The sequence below is a fragment of the Carex rostrata genome, chromosome 20 (assembly GCF_964058835.1).
Source record: "Carex rostrata chromosome 20, lpCarRost1.2, whole genome shotgun sequence".
NCBI lineage: Eukaryota > Viridiplantae > Streptophyta > Magnoliopsida > Poales > Cyperaceae > Carex > Carex rostrata.
Window position 1 is genome coordinate 480,197 of NC_135937.1, and position 19,985 is coordinate 500,181.

Consider the following 19,985-nt stretch of genomic DNA (forward strand, 5'->3'; position numbering starts at 1 on the left):
TTCTAATGGTTTGAATTCGTCATTTGAAACCGATTTAATAAGTTTTGGAGTTAAGCTCACCAAATACTCTGGTGAGCTTAAGCACAACTAAACTAGTTCTATTCATAACATAATACATATATAAGTATATTAATAATAATATAATATAAAAAACAAAAAATATAATATAAAAAACAAAAAAATAATATAATATATATAATAATATAATATAATAATATAATATAATATAATAATATAATATTTAAACTTTCAAATCCTGGACGGGGTTACATAACCCATCCGGATTTCTTTTTTTTCTTTTTTTTTTTTTGATCTGGGACGGGTTGAAGCATACCGTCCGGATTTTGTTTTTTTTTTTTCCTCCGCTGAGTTTAACGCTAACTATTAATTAACCGGACGGGATAATTAGACCCGTCCGGTGGAACGGGTTTACACAACCCGTTCTACTTAGTTTTCGACAAAATCCAAAAGTTATGTTGTATTTCGATATTTTATTTATTTATTTTCTATTAATAAAAAAATCGGTTTATTGTTGCTCAAGCAACGTAATAAAAGCAAGATAAAAAAAACTACACAAGATCAGTCAATGCAGTCTTATTTGGATTTTTATTTCCTTCCATATATATAGATTTATGAATTTGCATTAATTACATATAATTTATTTAATAAGAAAAATTATTGATTATGTTCCATACAATTAAAAGTTCAAATTACTCATTATGTTACGTACAATTTCACCACACAAAAAAGGAGTAGAACTAGGGTGCTCTTAAGCTTACCAAAGTTTTGGTGAGTTTAACTCTAAAACTCATCAAATCGATTTCAAATGACGAATCCGAACCGTTGAAACCCGCCTACCTTACATGTGATGCATCTACATGTGAAATTTTTAAACATTCGAATTAATTTAGTATAAAGTTAAGCGGTCAAAATTAGAAGGTTAATAAATTAATTTTAGTGCATTCATTTTTTGAACGTTTTTTGACCGCTTGACTTTATACTAAATTAATTCGAATGTTTAAAAATTTCACATGTAGATGCATCACACGTAAGGTAGGCGGGTTTCAACGGTTCGGATTCGTCATTTGAAATCGATTTGATGAGTTTTAGAGTTAAGCTCACCAAAATTTTGGTGAGCTTAAGAGCACCGTAGTTCTACTAAAAAAGAAGAGTGCTATTTTTAACTAAGCTATTACAATATTGATTTGTGAGAGAAAATTTTCTTATTAAATAATAAATATCTAGTTTACCCTTCTACTCTCTTTATTATCTATGTCCATTAATTCAAAGTTAATAAAGAAAAAAATTAATAAAAGAAATAATTTCTCACAGAAAAAAAAAATGTTTAGATCTCAGATTTTCTAGAATGATTTTTAGTAAATATATATGTTAATCGCTAAATTGCATCAGCAAGACTATGATTTAATTAAATAATTGATGATGTTAGAATCCAATTTAAATTTGGATTGAACTGGATTGGGGCATAAGTGTATGTTCTAGGCTTCTAGCTTGTAAGTTTTTTTTTTTTTTTTGGAGAGACCCATAGTCTATTCATCAAATAAAATTCGAGCTACAAAATTCTTAATCTTGCTACAACAGAAAACTAGAAAACAACCTAAATTACATTATTAGAAAGTAACCTATTGTTGAGAATAATTGAAGAATAGAAGGGTAATAATGTAAAATAAGGAAAAAAGGGCTAAAGTGTAAATAGGATAATTAAATGATTGTACCGTTAGGTACCACTGTCTGAGTACCAACGGTAAATCGAGATAGGCATGTATAAAAGGGAAACACCAGACTTGTAAAAATATAAAAAAAAATAATTCAAAAATTCTCCTCATATTTGCATCTCAAAACTCAACATGGTATCAGAGCATTAGTTTCTGTGACCGAAAAAATTCGTTGCGTACCAGTAAACTGGTATCTCAACAGAAAGAAAATTCATAAACCGAAAAATCAGCAAAGAGCAAATGGCTCAAGAGGGGCAACATGAAGCTACCAACAATGCCTCCAAGCTTACAAATACACTGCTCAATGGGAGAAATTACCTCACCTGGGCAAAGGCTGCAGCAAGAGCGCTCAGCAGTCAAGAGATGCGAGAATATATCACGGGAGAAAATAAAGAACCAAAAATTGTAAACCTGCTTGAGCTGACCGAAACCGAAAAAAGGCAATGCGAAAATGGCGAACACAAAATGATAAAATTATAACTTGGCTCACAAATTCTATGGAGTCATCCATTGCTGAACTATTCCTTCTCCCCGACACAGCCTTCGAGCTATGGGAAGCCGTGAAGGCCATGTACGGCCAAGAAAATAACTATTCTCGCATCTATCAACTAAAACTAGAAATCCAACAAGAAAAACAAGGCGAGAGAAAGCATGTAGAGTACCTTGGTGCTCTTCAAAAGAAAAAATACGAGCTTCGATCATATCGGCCGCAAACTACCGATCTTGCCATAATCAGAAAAAGAGAAGAAGAAGATGATATCTTCGAATACCTTGCGGGATTAAACCCAAGTTATGAAGCCGTGCGAGCTCAAATTATGAACACAATCCCTCTCCCTTCTTACTCTCAAATTAAAAACATGATTCAACAGGAGGAAAGTAGAAGAGAGGCCATGGGCGGTCCACAAGTCATTTCTCACGAAGGACCTGAGACCCACGGCCTTGCCGCTACCAAAAAAATCAAATTTCCCCAATTTCGGGAAAAACCCTAGTTCCCAAAATTACTCAAATCGGAGTGAAATTGAGAGATGTACATACTGTAAGAAGGAGGGGCATACACATGAGAGGTGCTGGTTTCTCCATCCCCATCTAAAACCGAAACAATGGAAGGGAAGGAGTGGTGCTGGAGGAAGATCTGACTGGAACGAAAAAAAACAGAGAAGGTGCGTGGGGGAGACTCGCGTGGGGGAAATTCGCGTGGAGATGTGGCTGCACCGCGTGGAGAGTACGCTGGGTCATCTTCTGCCTTAACGGGTCTGCCCGGCCTGCAGTTAACGGGTCCAACTGGACAGCATAGTGCAAATGACCCTGGAGTTGGCTTTTTCGCTGGCGGGTTAGGCCCAAACGGGTCAGCAGTCACAGCTGATCAACTGCAGTCACTTCTCCAGCAGATGTCCGTGTTGCTAGCAAAACAGAACCCCTGTTTCTCTGGTATCTCTTCACACTCAAAAAATTTAAATTTGTTAGATAAAATAATTATTGACAGTGGAGCCACTGATCATATGTTTGGTAACCAAAAATTGCTAAGAAATTTAGACATGACCAAGAATAACCAATTTGTCTTGGTAGCCAATGGTATGAAGGCGAAAATAAATGGAATAGGTGAAGCTATGTTTTGTAATAAAAAAATATATAATGTGTTATATTTGAAAACTTTTCCTATAAACCTACTTTCGGTACAAAAATTAACACAAGAATTAAATTGTGATGTAATTTTTTCTTGTAAAAACGTTGTATTTCAGGACCGGGAAACCGGGACGAAGATTGGTGAAGGATTTCTTGAAAATGGACATTATTTTTTGAACCGGAAAAATTATCTTTGTGCTTCCGCTAAATCCATCGACATTGATCTTTGGCATAGAAGATTTGGGCATCCCTCCGACAAGATTTTAAATTTTATTTTGGATTGTAAAAGCTCAAATTGTACTAATTGTGAAGTTTGCAAGTTAGCAAAACAAACAAAACTTCCTTTTCATAATTCTATTAGTAAAAGTAAACCTATGTTTGATTTGATCCATTCGGATGTTTGGGGACCGGTCCCAATTGAATCGTATAATGGATTCAAATACTTTGTTACTTTTATTGACGATTTTTCAAAAACTACTTGGTTATATTTACTCAAATCAAAAGATGAAGTTTTTAACAATTTCAAGGAATTTTTTTATCTTATAGAAAATCAATTTAATACTAAAGTAAAAATATTTAGATCGGATAATGGGACTGAATTTATAAATAAAAATTTTGCGAATTTCTTTAAAGAAAAAGGAATTATACATCAAACGACGTGTATTAATACACCCAAGCAAAATGGAGTATCGGAAAGGAAAAATAGACATTTGTTAGAAATGACACGAACGTTAATGTTTCAAAGTAATGTCACTAAAATATATTGGTCAGATGCTATACTTTGTTCTACACACTTGATTAATAGATTACCAAGTTCAAGACTAGAAAATAAAATCCCACTAGAAATTCTCTACCAACAAAAAATTACCTTCGATCACTTAAAAATATTTGGATGCACAAGTTTTGTACATATTAAAAGAAAAGACAAACTAGATTTTGTATCCACCAAAACTATGTTCCTAGGATATTCTTCTTTTAAAAAAGAATACAAATGTTATGATCCTATTAATAAAAAATTATTTATTTCTAGAAATGTTACGTTTTTTGAAAATGAACCATATTTCAAAAAAGGGGGAGAAATTCAAACACCTTGTCAAAATATAAACCTCATGACTTGTCAAAATATAAACCCCATGATATCCTATCTTGAAAATCAAAACTTTGTTCAAAATGAACATGATACAAGTGATCACGAAGAAGAAATAAATGAAAATGAAAATGATGCAAATGAAACCGAAGTAGAAACTAATTCGAGACCTAGAAGAACAACTAGAATTTCACAACCATCTACTAGACTTAGAGATTATGTAACTTATACCGTGCAATATCCAATACAAAATTTTGCTTCATACAATAAAATTTCTCCTTCATACCAAGCTTTCCTTACTACCATAGAAAAAGAAGTAGAACCAAAAAATTACCAAGAAGCCATTCAAAAATCAACGTGGAATAAGGCCATGAAAGAAGAGCTAAAAGCTCTAGAAAAAAAATAAAACATGGGTAATTGTTCTATTACCAAAAAATAAAAAACCCGTTGGGTGCAAATGGGTTTACAAAATTAAATATAATTGTGATGGTACCATAGAACGGTATAAGGCAAGGTTAGTGGCCAAAGGATTTACACAAACCTATGGTATAGATTACAATGAAACGTTTGCACCGGTTGCAAAAATGAATACCGTTAGGGTCTTATTCTCCATTGCCGTAAACAATGGATGGAACCTATATCAAATGGACGTCAAAAATGCATTTCTTCAAGGAACACTTGAGGAAGAGGTTTATATGACCCTACCACCGGGTCATGTAAAAGAAAAAAATGCTAATCTTGTTTGTAGATTAAACAAATCAATATATGGATTGAAGCAATCTCCACGAGCATGGTATGTCAAACTTAGCTCATATTTAATTTCTTGCAATTTTAAAATTAGCAATGCCGATCATTCATTGTTTGCAAAAATTGAAGGAAATAATACAACTCTTGTGTTAGTATATGTAGATGACTTAATAATTACCGGAAATAATCTAGAAGAAATTAGGAAAATCAAATCCCAATTGAAAGAAAAATTTGACATTAAAGATTTAGGATATTTAAAATATTTTCTGGGAATAGAAGTAGCTTTTTCCAACAAAGGCCTATTAATTTCACAAAGAAAATATACTTTAGATTTATTAAAAGAAACCGGTAAATTAGGTTGTAAACCGGCCTCTACACCAATAGATAGTAAGTATGAACTAAATACCGAAGATGGTGAACCTTTAGAAGATATAAACAAATTTCAAAGACTTGTAGGAAAATTAATTTATCTCACGGTAACCCGTCCGGATATTTCATTTTCTGTAAGTCAAGTTAGCAAATTTATGCATTCACCAAGAACACCACATTTAGAGGCCATAAACAGAATTTTGAGGTATTTAAAAGGAAATCCCGGAAAGGGAATATGGATGAAGAATAATAGTTCTAATGCAGTATGTGGCTATTCCGATGCAGATTGGGCCGGTAGCTTTGATAGAAAATCTACCACCGGCTTTTGCACATTTGTAGGCAGAAATTTAGTCACATGGAAAAGCAAGAAGCAAAATGTCATGGCACGATCAAGCGCAGAAGCGGAATATCGAGCCATGGCATCAACCGCAAGTGAACTAATATGGCTCAAGCAATTGCTCAAAGACATGGGAATCAACAATGATCAAACCATGAAGATGTATTGTGACAACAACTCCGCACGTCACATTGCTCAAAATCCCGTATTTCATGAACGGACCAAACACATAGAAGTTGATTGTCATTTTATTAGGAAGAAGGTCCAAGCCAAGGAAATAGAAACACCATTTGTTAGAAGTGGAGATCAACTAGCGAATGTATTTACAAAAGGATTAGATCCAAAACCATTTGAAGAAATCACAAGCAAGCTAGGATTACTCGACATCTATAATCCTAGCTTGAGGGGGAGTGTTGAGAATAATTGAAGAATAGAAGGGTAATAATGTAAAATAAGGAAAAAAGGGCTAAAGTGTAAATAGGATAATTAAATGATTGTACCGTTAGGTACCACTGTCTGAGTACCAACGGTAAATTGAGATAGGCATGTATAAAAGGGAAACACCAGACTTGTAAAAATATAAAAAAAAAAAATTCAAAAATTCTCCTCATATTTGCATCTCAAAACTCAACACCTACATTACATAACATGATCCCACTCACACGTTAAATAAAAGTAAACAATAGAAAAGGAGAAAGAAGAAGCAAGTGAAGGGAACAATAAACAATTGTGTATGCGCATTAGCAGCAAATGTTAGTCTCTCTGGAGTCTGGACGACAAAGACAGGCATGTCAATGTCTGTATTGAGTATTTGAGTTCAAGCTCTTCCTTAAAACTTCTACTAAGTGCAGTTGCCATTAAAAATGCCTCTGGTACGCCTTTGCCAGTTGCCAATAAGTGCAGTTGTTTGACCAACTTGTAAGTTACAGGTTACATACGGAAAGGAGAAAGGAGATGTGCAGTACCTGAACATTTGAACTCGCACAAAGTATACAATTGCTTCTCCTCATAAGTCATAACCCCCCCAATGCTTCATCCTAGCTTTCTGTTGAATCTAACTATTTTTTTGTTTGAAATATAACTTGTAGAATATTGACGGTATTTTTTTTTTTATAAATATCATTAAAGTTACGAGTGGTTTTAGTTCACTAATAATGAATTTCTTTCCATTAGATTCAACTGGACTCTCTTGTTATTGTCAAAGTATTATAGACTTAATAATAATGTTGTCAAATTTTATTTGATCGTTTATAAAAAAACAAGGGGACAGACTAAAATAATTCGTTTGGTAACAGGATCATTTTTTTTTTTTTTAATACGGTAACAAGATCATTTCGTTCTTCCTTTCACAACTCAAATTTACTTTTAGTCCACTCAGAAATTAAATTTAGGCAACACATTTTGGTGTCTACTTGCCGCATGATACTAGCAAATCAGAATCCAGACGAGTATTATAACGTCTCAAGAAAATTTCAACAAATGGCTGGAAGTTACACAAACATATTTAAGAGCAAGTGTTGTAAATAACGGCATGTACTCATTAGACGGATAGATACTATTAAGCTATTAATCAAGAATAATCAGTTAATTATTTGAAAAAATTTGATGATTCGATCTACGCTAACGACTAATTAGAAGGTTAATTGACTTAAACGGCCATTTTTTACAACACTATTTAAGAGCCGTGCTAATAATTGTATTTTTCCCTTGAGCTTACTTGACAAAAATACATTACATAAAAATTAAAGTGTAAATTTTATGTAAATTGTTGATAAAGTGTGAATCTTGAAATTTGAGTTGAAAAACGCAGTTTATACTCTCTTTGTTTTCCTTTTCTCATTGAAGTGATGATGCATTTTTATAAGTGAGTGAGTTGGGTAAATTTCTGCAAATGAACAAATATGTACAAGTTGCGCATTCTATCAAATCCGTTGTAGTCTAGCTGGTTAGGATACTCGGCTCTCACCCGAGAGACCCGGGTTCGAGTCCCGGCAACGGAATAATTTTTTATATTTGAGTTTTTCCGATCACTCGTTTGCTGCGGAAGTGATAAGAAAAAAATTAAAAACGACCACAGTGGGAGTCGAACCCACGACCTTCTGATCCGAAGTCAGACGCGCTAATCCACTGCGCTATGCGGTCTTTTTGTTTGATTAAGTGAAGTATTACTATTAATTCTAATTTAAACATGGATCTCCAATTACTCAATTAGTGTGTATCAGTTCAGGTGGAGACGTGGAGTCGGAGAAGTTCAACAAATACACCTAAACCCACTCCATTAACCCTTAACCAACCTTTGTCATTCTATTAATACAGTACAGGCGACCAAAGCTAACAAGGCCAAGCAACATCACTACACAAAACATATTCAAAGCATACTCTCTTCATGATCAGCCATCTTAACAAATTCCAAAAACCTCTCAAAATGCAAAAACAAGCTCCATCGATTTCCCTCTCTATCTTTACACTCTTCCTCTTAATCGCCACTGCACATGCCAGTCGCATCTTAACCTCTGACCCCACTGCTGAGTCCCCTATAGCCAGCCCAGCTGCCACAGCGATCTCACCGGCCTCTGCGCCCGTTGCTTCAACCGGCATACCACAAACTGGGGATCAACCGCTCACGTTCTTTATGCATGATATACTCGGTGGGTCCAACCCATCAGCCCGAATCGTGGCCGGTATAGTTGATGATGTGGCAGTCAGCTCACAGTTACCTTTTGCACGTCCAAATGGTGCGGTGTTACCTCTTGATAGTAATGTCAATGTAAATAGCGGCAACAGTGGGGCCATTAATAACAACAACATACCATTTCTCACCGGTCTCGGGGGCACCACAAATGCCGTCAACACAAATAACGGCAATGGAAATGCTAATGGTGTACCTTTTTTCGCTGGAGGCAGCCTGCCGGAGGGGACCACATTGCAGAAACTGCTTTTTGGGTCAATGACAGTGGTTGATGATGAGCTAACAGAGGGACCAGAGCTCGGATCAGGGGCAACGGGGAAGGCGCAGGTTTTCTATAAATACCCCTCTACTTTCATACTTTTTCTTAGTTAAAATGATCTCCGGTCTCTGCCGGCGTACAGTATATAGTATATAGTAGTATAGTACAGTATGTTTATGTTACCAATCTATGACAAGATATCATACAACCTTTTGTATTATATTGCGGTATTTTACCGTTCTGGAGTCTGGACTCGTGCTAATTAACCTGGCTCCTTCATTCCTTTATCCATATGGTTATCTCTGAGACTATCTCACATTCTCACTTCTATTGATGTAATATAATATAATATAATATAATAATATATGCTGATGTTTCAATTATCAGGGATTCTATGTGGCCAGCTCGTTAGATGGATCAAGCCAGACTCTAGCACTGACAACGATGTTCAAGGCTAATGAGTACGCTGATAGCATAAGCTTCTTTGGGGTCCACCGCACTATTGACTCAGAGTCCCACTTGGCGATTGTCGGTGGCACTGGGAAGTACGTTGATGCGCATGGCTTTGCCAAGGTGGCAGTTGTCCATTCAGCAGCAACACAACATGAGACTGATGGTGTCGAGACCGTCTTGGAATTTTCAGTTTATCTTACGTACTAGAATTTGCTTCAAGTTGTGCCTACCCGTTTTTTGTTCTCTTTTATTTCATGTCAAAGGAGTGTGAATTTTCGTTTATACCAATGATACGGGAGTGGGGCTTTATTTAAGTGTTCATGTCTTAGTTTCAATTGTCCCTTTGATTTCACCCAACTTGTATGATGTTATATGAGCAACAGTTCTCCCGATTTCATCAATAGGTTAATTTATGACCATGAATTAATTTATTGCAGCAAGGTATTCCATCTCCATGCTTTATTGTTGACATGGTATACCGTACACGAGGAACAGCTGAAGCAAAAAAAAAAATACCAAAACTAGAAAGAAATGTATAAGAATTAAAAAACCAAATATGACATATAACGGTTGTATCTTTGTTTGCATAGTACAAGAAACAAACAAATTATATACACGACAATGCTAGTCCCGACTTTGGCATTTTACAACTCTACCCAACATGTCTTCAACAGTTAAAATTTTGTCGATGGCATTCACTTAAACAGAATATAGTTTACATGCACAAATTAAATATATTTAAAATTATTTTGATTCAGACCTTAGTTCCTCCTCAAGCTCATCAAACTCCCATCCACTAATTTCATCAGCTGAATAGTCTTTACCTTCTTTTCCAAATTCCAGTTCAAATTTCGAGAGATCAGTATCAGGGTCCAAATCATGTTTGACTGGTACAGGAGATTTTGGCGAGTTCATTTCAGCTGGTTTGGGTGAATTTGGAACCTTGCCTTTGGCAGATGCACTTGTTTGCCACTTATCCTCGGCTTTGGAAGGTTCATCAGATGCACTTGCTTGTGACTTATCCTTAGCTTTGGTTTTTCCTTTTGGAGATTCAATTTCTAATTTTGGCCTTGCAATTGAATCAAATTCCTCTTGCAATTTTTCGATCTCAACAAAAAGCACTTTTATGTTGGGATCTTCTTTCCTATAGTGATAGACAAGTTATAAAGAGTAACATAATAAACAAATAAGTACAGATGAAATATGCAGTGAATCTTTTGATTTCCAATTAAATGCATTGAGATGTACTGATTTAGTAGTTTAGGATAATTTTGTGTTCATTTCTAACAGCAATGAATATTTCAATTCCTCATTTACCTAGAAGTGTCCCCTTGCTCGGCATAAAATAGATCCTTCATGCGATCAACCACACCAAATAGAGTCACAATCTGGAAAATCGATATATTAGTGTCGAAACGAAAGGGAAAACAAGAACTGAGTGTAATTGAACTGTATTTCTTTGTTTATGCAAGTGTTTATCGGGTTTATCTTTTCCCAACAGTTTATTTGGTGGGCAACTTAAGTTCTCATAATGTGTGTTTATTTTCTTTCTAATATCAGGTTTATTCTCTTTCTTTCTTGTTTCATTAACTTGCAATGGACCATCATGCTTAGCAAATAAATGATACAATGTTACTTGCAATGGAAAATGATTTTAAATTATAATTAGACTACCTTTTTCTCAGTTTCCAAGTATTCCTCCTCAAGGTACTTCTTGGGATTTAACTCTTCTACCGTCTCAGACCTGTGCAGCATTATTAAAATGTATTTTTTAGGTCTGAACAAACTACAGCTAAATTACCGAACAAAAAGGGTAATAATTCAGAGTTAAAAGTAACCTCTCACTAATAACATGCAAATTATCCACAAATGTTCTGATGCGGCCAATAGCAGGGCCCAGCATTTCCTGAGCAACAAATGCAGTCATAGAAAGTAATGCACAAATACACAATCAACAGTTAAAAAAAAAAAATTCTATTCTAACACAAGTACACACCCACAAAATTGTATGCATCCCCTTGAACTCTATTAAAAAAAAACCTGGCAGGGATGGTGGGCCCAGTAGAACAAATTTAGAAAAACATGCTTTGGGAGAGTTTATAAGGTGAAAGAAAACCTTAAATTCAACAAGATGATGGTTTGTGACCTCCGCAAAGCGTTTCTTACTCTTCTCCAATTCCTCACTTCAGACAAGAAAAATGAAGAGGAGTGTAATTAGTAAACAGATAGAACATGCTACAGTAATAAAATATTGTTGAAATTGCATCACTAACTTCATTCTATTCATAAACATGTGAAGTATGTAAGTCTTCAATACTGAATTACTGATCAAGACTACGACCAACTGAATAAGTTTCCCCTGCAAAATGTAAGTTTCTTCTGTTTTTACAACTTCCCTATTTTTGGTCTATCCAATTCTTACTTCTGTGTGACTTTGTGTGTGTGTAACAACACATGTGAGGAGTTTGCTTTTAAACAATAGAATTTGCTTTGACCTGGATATCTTCTCCTTTGTTTCAGTATAAGTTGATTTGAGGTGCCAGGTGTCCTCTAAGAAGTTAATCCAGGTATTCACGATCTCCGATTCTACTTTGCAGGATGCAATTGACCGAGCCAGCTCATCCTCCTACATGTCAAGTACATGAGGTCAGAAGAAGTTTCACATAGTTTTGCCTTTTAGAGATTTCAATTTGCAACACACCCATAAATGATTATGATTTTTTTACTTGCCATTAGAAATTGCTGAGATGCACAACTACTAAATCAAAGATGTGATTTAATGAAATAAAAAAGATTAATTTCCAGAGTTGAATACAAAAGATATTCCATGGCCCTGCATCCTAGGTATGCAGATGTCTTTTAAGATACCTGGGGAGTCAACAAATTTAATTAAAATTAGGGTTTCCAGAAGCCAACATTTAAAAATGTAAAACTAGGTGGATAGGCTTCAACTTTGTGGACATAAATTCTCATTTGCATTAATGACCCTTGAATAACTCTTTTAGATACTCAAATTACTAGAAACGCACAGACTACTTTTTAAAGGAGTGATGCTAACTGGCAAATATGCATAAAACTGCAAATAGACAGTTTGGTTGCAAAGAAGAAAAGCTCAAAGGGTAGACAAAGAATTCCATCAAAGAACAGAATAAGAACCTTTGTTTTAAGATGCAGTACAATTTGGTTGCTAGCTTCATCGAACTGGTCTCTTTCTTCCCTTGTTTTCTTGAGGCGTGAGTTTACCGCATTTAAGGATATATTGACCTGAATTTAGGAGAAATTGAAATTCCAAATGAACATAACCATGTTCAAATTAGCAATGGTGTATTAAAGTACAGAAGTCATATTTAAATTTAATTATCCATTTACCTTCTTTAATTTAGCTTCCAATTCATCTCTTTCCTTTTCAAGCTCGGTTATTTCAGCTACCAGCTCCTTTTTTATAATAAATAATATAAATTTTAGAACTAGATCTGTATATTGACAGTATATGCTGGTTAAATAGAAATTCAAACCAGTACCAGTACATCACTAAACTGAACTAACAGGATGGATATTACCTGTTCAACCACACCGACTTCATTGGTCTTTTTTACACGGAAGTTAAGTGCCTCCTCTTTCTGACGCCTATTTTTATTTAGGAGAATTTAAAGGAAAAAAAACAAACAGCTTAGTGCACTTCACTTCTAATAAAATAAAGAAAATTCAACTAAATCAGAATCTTTCTCCTGTCTTCTTTTTGCTTTTCCTTCTTTTTTTGTGTGGGAAGGGGGAGAGGATTGACCTGTGGTCTAAAATACGCTTTTCAGCCTTAGAGGAAGAATTGGCAAGAGATTGTGCTAACACCTTCAGCTTGTCAACCTAATAAATAATTAAATTCCAAATCAAATGCATTCATGCAATAGCATTCCGAGGTACGAATTTATGTGAGAGCCCCTACAAGCAGCAAAATACTGTGTGTATCGAGTACCAACTAGATATAATAATAATAACAAAAACAAAAACATCTTCTCCTTATTTCTTTCAGAATGTGGTAATTATCCTCTTCTCCCTCATTTTCATATAAACAATCACATAAACGAGGCGGCAGCCACTTGAGGGCGCATTTATTAAGCAAGTAGTTTAAGGGTGGGGGTATGACGAAATTGTTTTCATGTTTCATAATGGTATGCATAGTATCGTCGCGCTTTGCAGATGTATGCATGATATTCCAATTCGCTGGAGTATAACAAATGAATGAATCATATGTTGACATTTTGCAGAATGCAATGACATTACCTCTAACAAGAAAGATAAGCTAACAGAATAAAACAGTAACTTTCTATTCTTCAAGTAATCAAAACCTAACACGTGAGGTAGATAAAACAAGAGATACCTTCTGAGAATGCACTTCTGATGAGTCTCCAGTGGAAATTGTTTTCTTCTTCAGCGCAATAATTTCCATTTTGTAGCACAACCGTGCTTCAGCAAGTGCATTTCTGAGTGCCTATTTACAAAAATTAAAAATCACGAAGATTAAGGCAGATTAAATTGGCATGCACATATGCACGTAGAGAAGCACATCATGCACACTGCACGCACGGACAGATCTTTACACTTCCTATGCAAAATGCATACATAAAATATGTATAACGCAGAACTGTAAATAGATAACAAAGTTGCTCACTTGCAAATGAGAAAACCTAAACATCCAATTTTAAAACAAAAGTTTGAAAAACATATTCATCCATGCAAAAATTACATCATGCACACGTGCACATTGCATAGATGAATGTACATCACATAGATAAGTCCATCATGCACACACCCTTAATGGATGTAGCATATGTGCATTTTCATAGCAAAAATACATACAATCTTCCATAGGGCTGAAAACAGATCCAGTTTTATCCGACCGAATCCACTCCGAATTCGCTAATAGTCCGGATACAGATAAACGGGTCGGATAATTTGGCGGATCCAAACTCGGATAACTTTTATATAAGAAGAATATAACTGGATTCGGATATGGATAACTTAGATGGTGCAGAAACGGATCGGATATCTGGAACCCACCTCCGAATCCACCGCCCTCCTTTCTCTCACCTCTCTCCGCGCTCTCCAGCGTTTGAAGCATCCAAAGTCCATAGTGTTATATACTCTCTCTCCCTAACCTCTATTCTTTGTGGGGCTAAATACAATCCGGACATCCGGACTTCTGTTTTTTCTTCTTCTTCTTTTAACTTTTGCGCATGTTCCCGTTCTATGAGTTTGTGCAATGGACCGTGCTAGTTTTTAGTGGTTTTCCATTGATTTGAGGCTGGCACATTGATTTTAAATGTAGCTCCAGGTGCAACCTGACGAAAGGATGCTTATAGCCATCATACCTATTGGTTGAAATTTGAGCCATTTATTATGTCATTGATGTAACATGGATTTCCAGTAATGAATCATCTTTTAACAGAAAACCTTGTTATTCATTCATTTTCATTTTTTCAAATTGTTAATTAATTTTTGTGTGTTAAAATTCATATTGATTATCCGATAATTCGTATTCGAATCTATATTCGTGGATTATCCGCTCCGTGTTCATATCCGTTTAAGGTGGATTTGGTTTCAAATTTTGACATCCGTTTACTATTTGTATTTGTATCCGCTCATTCAAAGGGGATACGAATTTGGCATTAGCATTACCACTCCGAATTCGCTCCGTTTACACCCCTAAATTCATCCATAATGCACATATCAAAGCATAAATTTGTGCATGCATACATATAAGGTCACAATAGTGGTTCTGTTCAAAATGATAAAAAAAGGACCAAACACACTTTGGAATTATTAATATTAGAACTACCTCCACAGTGGCAAGAGCTGTCTTGTCCGATGCTATATCGTCATTTATGGTAGATTTTGCTTGTGTTGCTTCCAGTTCATTGATCTTTACTTCAATTCTTGACGCCTCGGCATCCAACCTGAATGAGAGCATGTTTATTTGGTTCACTGTTTTAGCTAGGTTTATAATTTTTTTTTTCTCTGGAGTTTACATTTTTATTAAAAAGTTATGAAGTACGCAAAGCAACGGTGAATACCCATATCAAAACAAAGACAATGAGGGACCTAAGATGCATGAAGATATAATCTAATTGGCACATAACAAACCGGGCAATACTTATAAGCTCCTTTTCTTTTGAGTTTCTTTGCTAGTAAACATTTAAAATCAACTAGAGGCCACCAGAAAAATATTGGAAAAAAAAAAAAAAAAAAGTTGACTAGTTAGTACTATAAAACAATTACCAACCTGACCACGTCAGCACTCAATTTCAACCCAGAAATAGCACCTTGAGCAAACTGTAGTAGTTCTTCACCCTTCACCTGCAAATTGAATCAGGATTGAACCAGAATATACAAACAGGCTTGAGCAGATAGCAGACAAAATTTATAAAAGACACAAGCAAATAAAATGAAAAGTGAATTATACCAAGACTTCTTCTTTGTAGTTAGAAAAAACTTTGGCCAGATCTTGTATGCTACTTATTACTGCATTGTGTACTTCTTTCCCTCCTGTCAGACAGATGCTTATAACACGAAAAAAATTAAAGTGAGACAAAATAAAATAAAGATTTAAAAGAAATCCTCTAAATTATAAAAAGGTGCAAAAAAGTCCCTAAGAAAACATCCATATCTTATTTGAGAAGCTAAAAGTGAGGCCTCATGCTGTTAATTAGGCTCTAAAACCAGTACCTTAGTTCAATAATATTAGTAAAGCTAGTATGAGCTTAAGATCACCAAAAAGATTCGTGATCTTAACTTCCAAACCCATCACATTGGCTTAAGCGACATTTTCCAAACCCGTCAATAATTTCAAACCCCTGATCTTAACACAAAACAAACTCACAAAATGAGAAAATGGGTATGTAATGTTTTGGCTCATCAAGTAGATCGAGATTAATGGTTTTAATTCGTCAATAAAGCCAATTCGATTGTTTTTGAGGTTCAGCTCGCCAACACCCTTGGTGAACTTCACCTCATACTAACTTCCATGTAAACACAGTGATGCTTTTACTAATACATTAATATATTCTTTGGTTTAGTTTCACCATTTCATAATTTAGACCTAATACTTTTATGCATGTTTGAAATTATCTGTAATACTGGCCTTTTAAAACTAACAAAAGGTCAAAGCCTCCTTCCAGTGATTTCTTTTAGGTTTCATCTTGTATCTTTTTCTAGAATAAATTAATAAAGTTGCACAGAAGGAAAAAATAAATGAGAAGAGAAGGTTGATGGCACTACCTAAAGATGTCCAAAAGAAGGGATACCTCTTCCTCTGTTGGAGCCTCCAATATCTGTATCAATAATTAACTAAATGATGACAACAAACAATCTTTCTCACCTTCTCGCACACACACACACCAAGAAGACAAAAGATCTCATTGTAACAGGCTTACCATGGAGAGTGTAATGCCTTCGAGTGCTTGGCTGTATAAGAACACCTCGCGAAAGCCCACTGGCTCCTGTCCACTCTCAGGATCAAAAAATAAAACCTGTGCCAAGAATGAAAAAGAAAATAATATGTATTGGTCAGTAAATAAAAATAAGACATTCAATATTCTTTCATCAATCTCCTCAACAACCACCTCCATAATGACACAATTTTGACAAGGCAGGGAAAAAAATAAAATATTACAGCCTAAACTCACTCACCAAAGGAGCCTTTCTAGGAGAAGTGATGGGCTCAGCGGAGGCCTGGGATGTTTCGACACTTTTCTCATCAGCAGGGGCATTTTCATAATTTTCAGTCTCCTTGAGTGCCATCAACCAACGTTTCAAGAGTTGAACCCTTTCAACACCACGGCAAGACACAGCCACCTCTTCTAACCTTTTCACAGTTTGCTTGAAACTTCTATAGTTTCTCATTCCCTAAAATAATAATTGACGTCATACTAATTCAAATTATAGTTTGGTATAAGTATTGTGGTTTATACTGTCTATTTCTGTTTGTTTAAATATAACCTCAAGGAATAAAGTAAAATGGATAAAGGGCTTCCAACTTTCTAGGTTTGAATAAACAGACCATTGGTATTCATGCACAGCAGGGAGAGCCAGAGATATTTTACATCGCGTCAAAGTACAAAACTATATCACAGAACAATTATATCCCCTCATACAAGGCATCAATATGTCTATTATACCTCAACAGAAGTTTGTTTAGAACAAACCCTATCCTAATCTAGTATCATTGCGGAATCTATCTCATATTTTTAAGTAAAAAAATAAAGTTATAAATGAGATAAAATGCATCATTCCTTTATTATATTAAAGCTAAAAGGCAATGATAGATTGAAAAAAAAAAAAGATATGCATAGCTTCCATTACAATTTCCAGATTAAAAAAACACTTGTCTGTGAATAAAATAGTAGGGACCTTTCAATCAAGCTCGGTTTGTCAAACATAAGTCATTGTGCTAGCCATAAGCAATGGTTGGCAGGGCACTTACATACTAGTTATTCCCTTGTGCAAGTAAATCTAGTTAGTAAATACCACTATTTAGTCTGGTACAGTTGCCATACAAAAACAAATTCTGAGTGCTTTGTAGAATAATAAAGCATTCATTGAGGCAAACAAAACTCCTTCCTCTACACGGGTCTATCTCCAAACTAATCCCCTCCATAAATTATCAATCAATCGGTCAAATTAGAGCTCAGAAACAGAAGAACTTTCTTAATTTGATGGATAAACAACTAGATAAAGGGGGAGATTTAGGGAAAGAAAAGAATTACAAGGTGATCTTGGAAAAGAAGCTTGGCGCCCCCAGAAACAGCATTCCCGGCTTGAGTCGCCACGGTGTCGGCGTAGGTCTTGACCTTCCCTCCCGCCTCTACCGCCTTGCTCACCGCGTTTCGAATCCACGACGACATAACTTACGAGAATAGATATAGAGAGAGAGAGAGAGAGAGAGAGGTAGACTCAGCAACCGCTGCCAAGGTTTTAAAAGAGAGAGAGAGAGAGAGAGAGAGAAAGGGGGAAAGGGGAAGAAAGGTAGCTGAGAGTCGAGAGAGTGAAATGCAAGCAGTCGGAATCTCTGTGCTGATTACAAATTGATACAATTGAACCCAAAAAAAAGTCGTGATTTCTCGATCTCGAGATCGTTTTTGTGAAAAAAAAAAAAAAAGAAGTACAAATTGTCGGTATATATGAGTCAGAACAGGGACAGGAATTCATATGGTGACTCAAATTTGAACTTAAATCCAGACCGTCCGATCTGTTTTGACACGAATATTAAAGGATTACCGTGCATTCCACCTCGTGCCTGAAGCCTGATTGGTCCAGATTCTGATCGGACGATCTGAATCCAAACTCAAAAATTGAGTTATCTCAGAGGATCCGGACTCGGACGGAAAGTGGGCCCATGTTTGTGGGAGTTCTCTCTGACTGACGTGTGAGCTCCACGCCTTCCCGGGTCACTGTAAACTGTAAAGTACGCCGGGGATCACGCATTCACGTACCATTCACCAACCCAGTGGGTTAACTCGAAAGAAATTTAATATTCTCAATCTCGGATTACCGTAGCGTGAACTCCAAAAAAAAAAAAAAGAATTCAGATTTTCGCATTATAACAATAGAGAATTTTTTGGTGAATTTCGTGACCTCCGGGAATAGATATATAGAATTTGTATCGTCTGCATTAACTCAAAAAAGAATATATAATTAGTATTTTATGATTAACTAAATCATTTTATTTTATTTTTCACACTTAATCTATATAAATTTAAATTCTAAGAATCACAAAACTTTACATATATATTTTCTGTTGTTTTTAAGTAAACATTAGATTTTTGTTTGTCTTTTATTTGCATGATTGATTTTTTATAGTAGGCATAGGTGAGTACAGGGACGGCGGACTCAGAATTTTCGTCGGAAGAGGGGCAAAAAAATAGCAAATTAGATTTAAATAGTTAATCGGATTCAAACTTATTAGTTAATTGGATATTAGATAAAAAAATCATGTTCTAATTTGTGATTTTCAATGCTTTAACCTCTAATTATAATTACCAATCAGAATTCAATGAATTTATTTTAATTTTAACTCTAAATTTAACTTAAATTACAAATTAAAAAAAAAATTCAAATTTTATCTTCGCATATTAATATCAAACCAGCAAAAGTACCAGAATAGGGAGGTGGGCAAATTTTTTTGTTGGCAGTATTAAAACAAGAGGAGGGTTCAAATGCCTCCATGTTTTTGTGCCTCCATCTCTCTTCATTATTTTTAAAGTTCAAACAATCGATTCGAACCGCTCAACCTAACCTCCATACTAAAATATGTTTGGAGACCAAATTTTATATTTTTAGAAATTTTTTTACTATTTTTTTAGATAGGTACAAAATTAGTAAATCTGAACCATCTAAAAACAGTATTTTTGTACATATCTAAAAAAATAGTAAAAAAATTCCTAAAAATATAAAATTTGGTCTCCAAACACATTTTAGTATGGAGGTTAGGTTGAGCGGTTCGAATCGACTGTTTGAACTTTGAAAATGATAGAGAGAGATGGAGGCATGATGGAGGCACAAAAACATGGAGGCATTTGAACCGTCCTCTTAAAACAATACAAACAAAAACTGCACTGTGCACCAGATCTCGTTTTATAGCATATATAACTGATCAATAATTCAACAGATGTTGAGTAGTGCAGAGGGAGTAGCTA

The 19,985-nt window shown here is 35.1% G+C and overlaps 3 protein-coding genes and 2 non-coding genes across 5 annotated transcripts; 3 read left to right on the forward strand and 2 right to left on the reverse strand.

Annotated features, from left to right (window-relative positions):
- Positions 1 to 1,973: 1,973 nt before the first annotated feature.
- LOC144572773 (uncharacterized) lies at positions 1,974 to 2,722 on the forward strand. Its single transcript, XM_078322449.1, has 2 exons — positions 1,974 to 2,138; positions 2,237 to 2,722. The coding sequence occupies exons 1-2, from the start codon at positions 1,974 to 1,976 to the stop codon at positions 2,720 to 2,722; spliced, it is 651 nt and encodes a 216-aa protein (XP_078178575.1).
- A 5,101-nt stretch (positions 2,723 to 7,823) lies between these two features.
- On the forward strand, positions 7,824 to 7,896 carry TRNAE-CUC (transfer RNA glutamic acid (anticodon CUC)). Its single transcript has one exon. It is a non-coding gene; the product is annotated as a tRNA-Glu (tRNA).
- A 68-nt stretch (positions 7,897 to 7,964) lies between these two features.
- TRNAR-UCG (transfer RNA arginine (anticodon UCG)) lies at positions 7,965 to 8,038 on the reverse strand. Its single transcript has one exon. It is a non-coding gene; the product is annotated as a tRNA-Arg (tRNA).
- A 198-nt stretch (positions 8,039 to 8,236) lies between these two features.
- On the forward strand, positions 8,237 to 9,605 carry LOC144572166 (dirigent protein 25-like). The gene is made up of 2 exons (XM_078321604.1): positions 8,237 to 8,912; positions 9,232 to 9,605. The coding sequence occupies exons 1-2, from the start codon at positions 8,283 to 8,285 to the stop codon at positions 9,502 to 9,504; spliced, it is 903 nt and encodes a 300-aa protein (XP_078177730.1). The 5' UTR covers positions 8,237 to 8,282; the 3' UTR covers positions 9,505 to 9,605.
- A 234-nt stretch (positions 9,606 to 9,839) lies between these two features.
- On the reverse strand, positions 9,840 to 18,447 carry LOC144572167 (structural maintenance of chromosomes protein). Its single transcript, XM_078321605.1, has 18 exons — positions 18,057 to 18,447; positions 16,981 to 17,196; positions 16,725 to 16,820; positions 16,570 to 16,622; positions 15,755 to 15,851; positions 15,575 to 15,648; positions 15,131 to 15,248; positions 13,673 to 13,783; positions 13,082 to 13,158; positions 12,858 to 12,924; positions 12,667 to 12,732; positions 12,454 to 12,561; positions 11,793 to 11,923; positions 11,414 to 11,480; positions 11,136 to 11,203; positions 10,972 to 11,041; positions 10,615 to 10,685; positions 9,840 to 10,441 (listed from the first exon to the last, which is right to left on the reverse strand). Exons 1-18 carry the CDS (start codon positions 18,192 to 18,194, stop codon positions 10,042 to 10,044), a joined length of 2,028 nt encoding a protein of 675 aa, XP_078177731.1. The 5' UTR covers positions 18,195 to 18,447; the 3' UTR covers positions 9,840 to 10,041.
- Between the last annotated feature and the right edge of the window lie 1,538 nt (positions 18,448 to 19,985).

What these genes read in the sequence shown, in the direction of transcription:
- LOC144572773 (XM_078322449.1), top strand. Translation starts at nt 1,974, where the DNA reads ATGGCTCAAGAGGGGCAACATGAAGCTACCAACAATGCCTCCAAGCTT. An exon ending in AAAATAAAGAACCAAAAATT is followed by an intron (nt 2,139 to 2,236) that starts GTAAACCTGCTT and finishes AATTCTATGGAG; the next exon opens with TCATCCATTGCTGAACTATT.
- LOC144572166 (XM_078321604.1), top strand. Translation starts at nt 8,283, where the DNA reads ATGATCAGCCATCTTAACAAATTCCAAAAACCTCTCAAAATGCAAAAA. An exon ending in GGGCAACGGGGAAGGCGCAG is followed by an intron (nt 8,913 to 9,231) that starts GTTTTCTATAAA and finishes TTCAATTATCAG; the next exon opens with GGATTCTATGTGGCCAGCTC.
- LOC144572167 (XM_078321605.1), bottom strand. Translation starts at nt 18,194, where the DNA reads ATGTCGTCGTGGATTCGAAACGCGGTGAGCAAGGCGGTAGAGGCGGGA. An exon ending in AAGGCATTACACTCTCCATG is followed by an intron (nt 16,623 to 16,724) that starts GTAAGCCTGTTA and finishes TTATTGATACAG; the next exon opens with ATATTGGAGGCTCCAACAGA. An exon ending in TACTGCATCTTAAAACAAAG is followed by an intron (nt 11,924 to 12,453) that starts GTTCTTATTCTG and finishes CTTGACATGTAG; the next exon opens with GAGGATGAGCTGGCTCGGTC.